The sequence below is a fragment of the Callospermophilus lateralis genome, chromosome 15 (assembly GCF_048772815.1).
Source record: "Callospermophilus lateralis isolate mCalLat2 chromosome 15, mCalLat2.hap1, whole genome shotgun sequence".
NCBI classification, from domain to species: Eukaryota; Metazoa; Chordata; class Mammalia; order Rodentia; family Sciuridae; genus Callospermophilus; species Callospermophilus lateralis.
Genome location: NC_135319.1, coordinates 85,376,726 through 85,387,363, shown reverse-complemented (window position 1 = coordinate 85,387,363; position 10,638 = coordinate 85,376,726). Strand labels below are relative to the sequence as shown.

General features: G+C 54.7%; 1 protein-coding gene across 9 annotated transcripts in view; it reads right to left on the bottom strand.

The window, feature by feature from the left end:
- The window catches only part of Tacc2 (transforming acidic coiled-coil containing protein 2), a 190,705-nt gene that overhangs the window by 36,343 nt on the left and 143,724 nt on the right, over positions 1–10,638 (bottom strand). For all 9 annotated transcript variants that reach the window (XM_077105524.1, XM_077105516.1, XM_077105517.1 and 6 more), the window contains one exon: positions 5,836–5,972. In XM_077105524.1, the coding sequence (XP_076961639.1) occupies positions 5,836–5,972 (137 nt within the window). The remainder of the gene's footprint in view (positions 1–5,835; positions 5,973–10,638) is intronic.

Sequence of the window (10,638 nt, the reverse complement as noted above, 5' to 3'; positions counted from 1 at the left end):
TTTGGGTATAGCAGCAGGCTCCAGGGGCGTCTCTTCTGACGAGGCGGACCCTGGGCCGTCCGTTGTGGCCGGTCCCTATCCCTGTGAGAAAACTGCCCCTAAAGTCAGGATGCCTGGCTAAATTTGACTTCAGATAAATGAATACGGGTTTTAGTAAGAGGATGTCTACATCATAATTATTTATCACCTGAGATTCAAGTTTAACTGGGTACCTTGCACTTTTGTTTGCCGAATCTGGCAGCCCTACCCGTCGCCCCAATAAACAGGCCTGGGAAATGCCCATACAGGTGTCTTCCACCGGTGGCTGAGCTGTCCCTGGTAGGGACCAAACCTTGCTCACAAGCAGGGCTCGCTCCTGGAGCTGCACCGAGCCCCATCAGGCAGGGGAGACTAGCACATAGGCCTCCCCAGCAGGAGCTCATCTCCTCTACCCGATTCCTCCACTGTCACACTCTGTCTTGCAGACTCAACAAGTGCCTCCTGGATTGAGAGCACCTTCTGGATCCATGATGAGCCAGTCCGGGCCTCAGGCCTTCTCTCCTCTCCTCACCCAGCCCAGCTAGGAGTGCACACCCTGAATACGGAGCACCTGACCGGAGCCTTGGCTCAGCTCTTCCCACCAAATGATTTCTCCACCCACCATCACCTGACCCCACTGCTTCCTGCTCATCTCAAAAGAACAGGTGCCACTCTCCTTTCTGAGATGAACTCCCCTCCTTGTTCCTGGGGGACTTCGTATCCTGGAGCACCCCATCTTCGCACCAGCAGTGACCGTGTCGTCCTGCCCTGTAGAGGACCCTGGACACTGAGTACAGAGGGCAGAGGCCCAGAGAGGAGGAGGAGGAGCAGGGGAGCCACATGGGCCTCAACAGGGAGAGAAGGGGCCTGTCATCTCCAAGCAAGGCCACGGGCCAACCTTCCTTTGCTAAATTGCTGCACAGGCCTCAGCAGCCTTCTGAAGTCAGGAGTTCTCCCTGAATCATGCTGCAATCAGCAGATATGCCGCTTAACCATCTGCTCATTGGCTTTCCCCAGAAGAAAGAGCTCCTCCTGCTTAACACAGCTTCCCGCGTGGAATCAACACTCCACAATCAATCACCATGGGCCCCGAGACCTGAGCCTGCTTAGCACTGCTTTCCCTGGGCATGATGGGTATTTGGGGTTGGTCAGGCCTCTTTCCTAGGGGCTGGGTGTCCACTGGGCACACTGTACAGCACCGAATCTACTTGCCTCTACCCAGTAGACATCGGCAGCATGTCCCACTCCAGTGGAGACCATCAGCAACGTGTTCAGACATCGCCACACGTCCCCTGGGGGGCAAAGCTGTCCCTGGTTGAGAACTGCTCTGTTGGTGTGTGGTCCTCAAGCAAGCTGCTCCACGGCATTCGTCACAGGGCTGGGAAGCCCTGCAATGCGAGAGGCCACTGCCACGTGCAGGCCTTGATCTTTCCAAAGCAAGTGTGGGTCCACTGGGTTCCCACTGGACTTCTCGATGTCCATACACATCTGCATGAAGACCACTCATTTCACACTCCGAGGTGCCTCCTACCTGCCAGTCACTGAGAGGTAGGCAAAGCAGGTAAAGGTGAGGAAGGACTAGACCCCAGGCCAATCCGTCCACATCAACATGCCCTCTGTCCTGCAGCCGGTGCAGACCCGGGCACAGCCTGCTCTGGAAACCTATACCGGCAACTCCACATTTCTGACTCAGTATGAGGACAAAGTTAGTATCCAGGCTCATCACGTGACAAAGCTCACTTGGGGTTTCTCAGCTCTGTCACTCAGCTCACGTTGCCATAGCAACTATCACAGACTAGGGGCTTAAACAAGAGACATTCATTCCTCACAGTTCTGAAGGCTGAAGATCCAAGATCAAGGCGTCAGTGGATTTGGTCTCTCCAGAGGCTTCTCTCCTTAGCTTGAAGAAGGCGCTTCTCACTGTCCTCACACGGCCTTTCCTCTCTCCTCACAGGGCCACCAGTGCTATTGGATCAAGGCCCATCCTCTGACCCGTTAACCTCAGTGCCTCCTAAAAGGCCCATCTCCAAATACAGTCATGTCGAGGGTTGGGACTCCAATATGACTCCGGGCTGGGCCACGTAGCCCAGAAGGTAAGGGAAAAGTGGGTGCACTTGGAAACAAGAGGGAATTCCCAGGAAGGGGAGAGGGGGCAGTAATTGGCTTGGGCACTAGTGCTCTGCCTGGCCAACCCCTGCCACCTGCAGCTGACACAACCACACCCGCCTTCCACGGGGGTCCTCAGGATGGGCTGTGCTTCAGAGCCCCCAGCAGCCTCCCTGTTCCAGAGACCTGGGCACATGGGACACAGCCAAGAGGGAGCAGCCAGCCAAGGGGGGCCTGAGTGCTTGGGGCAGCCCTTGGTCTCAAAAGCCCTGCTCCCCCTTGCTGCACCCTATGGCCTGACATCTGCGTCCTCCAGAAGTCCCCGTACTGATTCTCACTCCCAAGGTGACCGTACCAGGAGGTGAGGTCTTGGGAGGTGATTACAACTGCCAGAACAGACCAGGGCAGTGCCAACCTGGGGCATGCTGCTGTCCCCTCCAAGCCTCAGCTGTAAACCAGACATTCTTATGAGGACGACGTGGGGGAGCCACCTAAGTACTCGTTTCAGGGTACAGCAAGGGCCAGGAAATGACAGGCACAGCACCCAAATCCTGCACATGCCTCAGCGACGCTGCTCCCTGTACCCTGCCAAGGCTGGGACGGGCTCTCGCCTCTCTGGTTTCTGGGATGCCCAGCCCAGAAGGCCACCTGTCTCCCGGGTGAGTACCCACATGGATTGCTCCAGTGACAGCACACAAGGATCAGGGTCCTCTGTGGAGGGCACAGTGGAAATGCAAGCCACTGGGAACTCTGCCGCCAGGTCTGGCACTGACAGCAGCAGTCCACAGCTGGAGCCCTGTGGGCCCCCACTTTTGGGGGAGAGAGGAAAGCTGAAGGCATTCAGGGTGCAGTCACCTCCAAGACCCTAACAGGGCCCTCTTCAGGCTGGGCAATCTCCCAGCAAGAATGAATATACAAGCTTCGTCCCCGGTGGAGGTCAATGTTCAACTGAACCCTCCTCGCCACCCCTGCCCCCTGCTACGCGCCCTGCCGACTGTCTACTTGCTGTCCCCCGACAGTCCTGTGCCCTGCGCTCTGCCTTGACACGGCCCAGGCTGCGGCTCACAGCACGGGCTGTCTCACAGAGCTGCACCTGCAGCCATCCGCTCCCAGCACCCCCGCAGAGCCAGCAGCAGGTCAGGGGCTGAGCGCACTGCTCACAGCGCCACGTGGACAGCAGCCTGCTTTCCAGCGCAAGGAGCCATCCTGGGAAAGGGGTGTCACGTGCGTGAGGGAGAATTCTCTCACCCGAATGGGAGATGACACACTCAAAAGTCCAAGCCCAGGCCCAACACAGGGCAGAGGCTCAAGTGGGAAATGTTACTGGATGGTGTGATATTTCACTGTGTCCCCAGTGGCCAGATCTGAGTTCTGATGACAGCCACTGTACAATAGCCAAGCATTCCACTCACAGGACCCCCAGGTCAGAGGGGAGGGGTCTCAGAGGCCCTACAGGTGGCCCTCCTCCTTTACAGATAAGGAAGCTGGCTCCAAGGAGTCCTGCCCCACCCCAGACAGAGGCAAAGGCAAGGGCAAACCACGCTGTGACCACAGCCAAAGGTCTGGTCTGTTATTTCATGAGGTTCCTTGGGCAACTTTGGTAACATTCCAGGCACTGAAGAGGAAAGCCAAACAATAGCTCTTCCTCTCCTGCCCGTTCTTTCCCATGGTTCCCAGAACAAGCCTTTCTTCCCTCCGGGCCCCCCACAGCCCCCCACGCCACAGCACAGGCACTTCTCACGCCTCTGCAATGCCCCATGCGGGTCTGCAGAATGGATGAGGGGATGCCACCTCTGGGGGGCAGTCCTAACAAGGGCGGCAAATCAAATGGGCCTTTGTGCAGCCCAAGCAGGGGGGACGCGGGGCAGTGGGGAGTCTAACCTTCCGCTCCTCCTCGCAGGATCCTCCCCTCAGCCTCCCTGCAGTTCTCAGGACGGGGCAGAAAGTCGGAAAGTCTCCGTTCTCCCTGCTCCAACTCCAGGGGTGTAATCAAAGGCTCTGAGGACTGTGATTCAGTGGCAGTCCACATCCCCAGCCCCTTCCCCAGGGGGCCCTCCCATAAGCCTCATCATGTTCACTCTTACAACCGCCATCTAAGGAAGAGGGGGGTGTGGCGTGTGTGCGTTTTTAAGAATGGAGATTGTTCTCGGCTTTGGCACAAGGAAGAACAGCAACAAAAAGAAGTGGAAAACTGTTCCTGAGAGCAAGCAGGGAATCGGACAACAGAAGACGAGCCCATGGTCATGAAATGAACTTGCCCTGCAGGGGCCTTAATCATGTGCTTGACCCAGGGTTCACAAGGTGTTGGTCATTCAGTCACTTATCATCAAAAACTGGGCAATCTGTAAAAACCGTACGGGAAATACATTTTTACATGATCATATAAAATAAAGGAAGGGAAGCAAATGACTCTGGGAACTGCAAGCAGCCCTCTGGGTCTTCCCCACCTCAGTCAGATAAATACCAATCCTCCGGCTCTCGGAGCCCAGCCTCCGTCCTGACTCAGCAGAGCCCTGACTCTGGGCTGGCTGAGGAGATGCTGAAGACAGGGGACGTGAAAACAACGGGTCCCACCCCAGCCAAGGCGGCTGCTCTCTGGAAACAGCTCTCCCATCTTCCTCTGCCCCGGGAAGCCCACCTGTCAGGGCCAAAGCCCTGGTGTTATCCTTTTTCAATCACTGGCCTTCTTACACCCGGGGCAGATAAAATCAATTCCACCTTTTACTTTCTAAAATCAACATCAAGGTCAAAATCTTATTCTGTTGTACAGCCCGGCTAACTCCTGACCCAGGCAGGAGCACAACTGAAGGCCCAGCCTCACCCTGACCCTTTGCCCACTGCCAGCTCCATCCCTCCTGGCTGCCTTGGGCCAGGCTGTGCACACCAGCCTGCAGGTCCCAGCCTCAGCCCAGTTCCCCCGCAGGCTGGAGGGGAAGATGGCTAGGACTGGGGCTGGGGTGGACCTCCGGTGGCTGTGGGAGGCTTACGAGGTCTGGAGGGAGTCAGCTCCACATGCTTGTTAGGCAGGGACCCGGGGAGGGTTAGAGTGGGTCCCACAGTGGGGGCCCCTGAGCCATCCAGGCCCTGGCACGGCACCACCTGGCCTTGACCCGCCTGTAGGGCCATTTCAGGCAGGCCGCATCTCCTTCCAGGACTCTCTTAAGCTTTCTACCAGGGGTTCTCTTCACCCCCCTGGAGAAACCAGGGGAAGCACACAGCACCAGTCACAGGAGCAGTGGGATCACCACGTCTAAACAGAATCTAAAGGTGTTGCCGCTCACAGCAGGGGAGGGAGGGTGTGGGGTAGCACCAGGGTGGTGAGACTCTCTCTTACTCCCCAGCCCACGAGGGCTCTGTGCTTGGAACACAAGTGCAGAGTCACATCAGCTGGACAAAGCCTGACACTCTCACAGGAGCACAGGGTCAAAAAGCAGAATCCAACATTCTTCTGGAAAGCTCCAGGACCCAGCTGCTCCAGCTCCACACCATCTGAGTCTCTGGGTACCAAGCTCCCAGTGCAAAGCACACTCAGCCCAATCCAACCCCAAACACAGGACACAGCCCAGAGTCAAGGCCCAGTGCTGCGGGCTGTGACTAGTCCCAGGGTCTCGCTTCCTCTGTGCTGCGGTGGGCATCTGCCTCCAGCGTGCACCGCCAGAAGTCACTGCCCATCTCCCAAGGGCCCTGGCCCTGGCCCTGGCCCTGCGTTACCTGGTTCTTCCGGGGCTGGTGGTGCGCTGACCTCAGGCTCTGGGATGACTTCAGGGGGTGGCGGAGGTGGGGCTGGTGGAGCTTTGACAGGGGTCGTTGATTCCGGGGTCTCAAATGCTTCTTCAGAGTCAGAACTCCTGAAGGAGAGAGGAGAGAGACAGGTCAGACGGGGCCAAGGGCAATTCTGCATGTTGCATGCCGAGGTCTGGAGGGAGCTGGCTCCACATGTTTATTAGGCAGGGAGGGCCGGGAGCCGGGAAGGGTCAGAGTGGGTCCTACAGTGTGGGACCTTCCTCAATCACTGGCCTTCTTACACCCGGGGCAGATAAAATGAATCCCACCTTTTGCTTGTTGCCCTGGGGGCAGCAAGAGGAGGGCCCCTCAATTCGACCACCTGGGGACAGAGGTGAGAAAGTGATGACTCCTTAAGGTGAAGACTTGACTATGACCAAACCCCTTATTCTTTGAACTCAGCTCTACTCAGATCACATACTTGTAACCTCAGGGGAAATTCGCCCACGGCAGACTCTCCGGAGGAACTCTGGTACCCACTCCTTGGCGTCCATTCAGACCCAGGGCAGTATGCGTGTTGGACAGGGTGGTTCCTGTTACCTAAATTCCCACCCCATGGAGTTAGGCGTCCGTGCCCCTCTTCCTCCTTCCCAGCGCCCCTCATAAACTGTCAGCAGAGATTTATTCACTTGCTAATAATCGTGCCCTCTTTTTTCCTCCACGGGGCTGTACATGCCATGCTTGTTCACAGCACCCAGAGCCCCACACCAAGGACAGTGAATGGGCCTCTGTGGAGTCGTGAGTGAGTGAAAGCCAGCGAGCCAGCAAGGACGGGCACCAGGCCAAGCCACAAAGCACTGCCTGGGAGCCCGAGGGTGTGGACACAGTTCTTGTGGGCCCTGCAGGACAAGAAAGGTTCTCCACCTGGAGATGTGGACCAAAAGTCCGCCCCGAGAAGCTACTGTCTGTCACATGGGCAGCCAATGGCCAAAGCCTTGCCCTGGGCTGTGACAGCCCAGCAGATGCCCTGCTCCCTCACCTGCTTCCACAGGTGCTCCATCTTAAGCCAGAAGATGAGGCTCCCCAGATCACTGGCCCGCATGCTGCCTGGGCCAGAGGGCAGCAGTACACTGGCTCCAGCTGCCCGTGGACAGGTGCCCAACCACAGCTACATGGACGGCCAGCATGGAAGCATCAGCAGTGGGCCAGTTCCCACCTCAGAATATGATAAATAAACCCGAACACCAATGGGTTCATTTGCAACAAGGCGGTTAACTACCAAGAGGGTGGGCTCTGAGGACTGCACATGGGCATGACTGACCTTGGCAGGCGGAAATGGAGCAGGTGACGGGGAACACGCTGTGACAGACACACTGGACGGCACCCGCTGAGCCAGGTAGGCCAACAGTGTGGGGCAGGCACACTGCTGGCCTCTCCTGGGTCAGAGGACCAGTGACCTAGGTACAGGCCACCATCTTCTAAAGACCAACAGCCAGAGAACACCAGGAACCACACCAATCCCTCCACTATCTGCCATGAGGACAGAAAGGGGCCATTTGGTGAGTTCCCTTGTGAGAGACTCATAGTGCCAGAGGTCACCCCCATCCACCCCCCATAAGGACCTTGACTCCTCTAACCAGCCATGAAGTCCTTCAGGGACCCAAAGAGATGAACAAACCCCAGAGCTGCTTTTGATGGGCTCCACTGGGCCAAAGCCAGCACAGTATTGAATTTCATGAGTAAATACTTACAATTCATGCAAACACAACAGGGAAGCTGACTTTTTAACACACACACATTAATATTACAGGACTCAGCTTTTGTCTAAGAGGAGAATTTAAGACCCATCCCCACAGGGACGGTGACAGATCTAGGCACGTGCGATTCTGCAGAGTCTGTTTACAAATACGAGAACACAGGGGGTCACACCACGCAGCCGCAAAGAGGAAGGAGGGCCTGGATCCCCTTGGTGGCCAGGGTGGACTCTGGGAACTGGCTTCCCCACCCTGCCCCCAGCATCGGGGCAACACCGACAAGACGCACGAAGCCAACTTGCCTCTCTCCAGAGCCTCCTCGAAGGGCGGGTGGCCCGGGAGCCCGACTGCTGCTCACCGCCGTCCACATCCACCGGGCCCATGCCACCAGAGACCACATCCGCCAGGAGCCAAAAGCCATCTCCACGGAAGAACAGCCTCTGTCCCCCGAATTCCCAGCCCCAATGTCCTCCCTGGTATCTTTGGGATCTAAATCTCTTTCATTATCACCAAAACAGTTAGCCACACCACCAGACACAGACGCCATGAGCTTCTCCGGCATCCGGAGGCCCAGTGCCGCTCCACCCAAGCTGAGACGAGAGGAGAGGGACTGAGTGTCCGTCCCCCTAGCTTCTGCATCCCTGGGGCACTGGTGACATGTGACTCTGGAGCACAAAGAGCCCTGGTCTTTCTCAACAGCACAGCAACAGGGAGGGCCGGATGCTCTTGGGGTCTAGCTGCAGCTGCCCGATGGTACACCTGCTTGGAGGGACCGCTATTCACGGGGGCCTGTGTGGGAGGCAGCGCCGGGGGTGGGCCGGGCAGGGGCACACCAGGCCCTTTGTGCCCCCTCTCCTGTTTACTATTAACTATTCCTGCATCAAAACACTGGGGACCACCGTGGGCCACAGGAATGGCACTCACTTCCGGAGCCGTCTGCCTGGTTTTCATATTTCCGCGCCCTCTCCTGGGAGGGGGGAGCAAGTTAATTAGAGGAGGCGGATGGCAGCTTTTTTAATTAGCTCTTTCTTCCCTATTCAGTTTCCCAGGAGCTCGAAACATTTCCAAGAGCAAAAATTTCTACAGTCCACCCACAAAGAGTCTGTACATAAAAATAAAGCAGCGTTTTGGAGCCCCAAGGTACAAAGGCAATTCCCGTAGGCTGTTTTCTTTTTTTTTTTTTCCCCAACCAGAAAAAACTAAAATGTAAGAAATTATTCTGTGATGGCTCCACACACTTTAAAACTGGGGTGGGGTTGGGGGAGGAAATTAATATGCCACAAGTATGCATCACAAAGAGAAATGTTGTCATTACAATCTGTTAAAACATCTCTAAATTATAAGTAAATATATTTCCCTAGATGGGCATATGCTATGCTCACCATATAAGTAAGTATGCAAATACGATATGTGTATTTCTACGGTCTGAACAGCTCTTAATAGCCAAACATAAATACAGTGACTCTGATTCTCAGCATGAGAAGCATAATTACTATAATTTGTTGAACATTTTGTTATGCATCAGGCACTGGACTGAACCCATTTGTACACTGACTTATAATCTTCAAACAGACCATTTTACAGATGAAACAATCATGGCTTAGAGAGGCAAATTAATCTGCCCTCGGCCATGTAGTTAGTTAGCAAATGATGGAAGCCAGGGCTCAAATCCAAAACTGTCTTTAAAATCCGTGCCGTGCCCTTTTCACGATTTCTGTGGCTTCCAAATGTTTTCAGCGAGCTCAATTTATGGTATGTTCTTATCCTAGTCTGTCGTGGATGAACTGAGAGCTGACACGGGGACTGGGGGTGCCCACTGCAGCATTATCTCTGCTGATTTCCCTCCTGCTCCCACGGTGCTAGGAGAGGTCCTGATCACCAAGGAGCTCATCACAAACAGCCCCTGTGTTTGCAGAGCTTGTCTGCAGCAAGTCAGGCAGGGCCGCAGAGCCACCCACCTGCACAACACCATCCACCAGCACACGGCGATACGCTACTGTGTGAGGTGGCACACAGGGAAGAGGGAAACCTGAGCCTGCGGGGCTCCCCAACTGTTAGGCCAGCGTAGGGGCCTTTTTATCCAGCTATTTTCTCAGATTTCAGAGACGTCCACAGAGCTCTCAAGACTAAATCTCAAAGCCACAGTTGGAAGTTGTCCAACACAATTCTGAGTTCAGCCCTCCTCAGTGATGCGCTGCGTCAAAACAGGTTATGAAACTGTCCCCAAAGCCCGAGTGTGGACTCTCTTTTCCCTTTATTTGTGATTTGGTTTAAATATTTTCATGTTTTTACTTACAAATGAACTATGATAGTATCAAATAGTATAAGACCAGCCCACATACATGATATGGTTTCCCAACACTAAGTGGTTCCATTTTGCTCAATTTTTACTGGAGAAAATTCAAGGTTTGGAGATAATAAGTAGCAAGAGACCATACAAGTTTCCAACTGTGAAAGCAGAAGAAAAGTTAAGCCATCTTTTTATCCCATTTGTGTGGTTTAGATATGAGGTGTCTTCCAAAAGCTCAGGTGTGAGATGATGCAAAGGGTTCAGAGGTGAAATGATTAGGTTATGCGAGCTGTGGCCTAAGTCGTGCTGGTTTGGGTTAACTGGGCAGGCAGGTCCATCCTAGGTACATCCCTCCACCTGGATGCTCTGCCTCACCTTGGGCCCAGAGCTAGAGTTGGCCGACTACGAACTGAGCCTCTGAGACCATGAGTCAAAATAAACTTTATTTTCCTCTAAATTGTTCTTTTCGAGTATTTGGGTCACAATGACAAAAAGCTGATTAAAACACCATCTTTTTTAAAACAGGTGAGGAAACTGAGGCCCAGAGACCTGGAGCGACTCTGGCCGGTTTGTGGCAGCCACAGCCAGAAATTCCACAGAACCAGGCCTGACTCCATCAGGGGCTGCCTCCAAATGGGAGTCTGTGTTCCGAACCACAATGCCCACCCTGTGTTACCTGATGATCAAGACTGGCTGGTAAGGAATGCTCATGTTTATCCATCTCTAGATCAAGTCCCAAGATGAGAG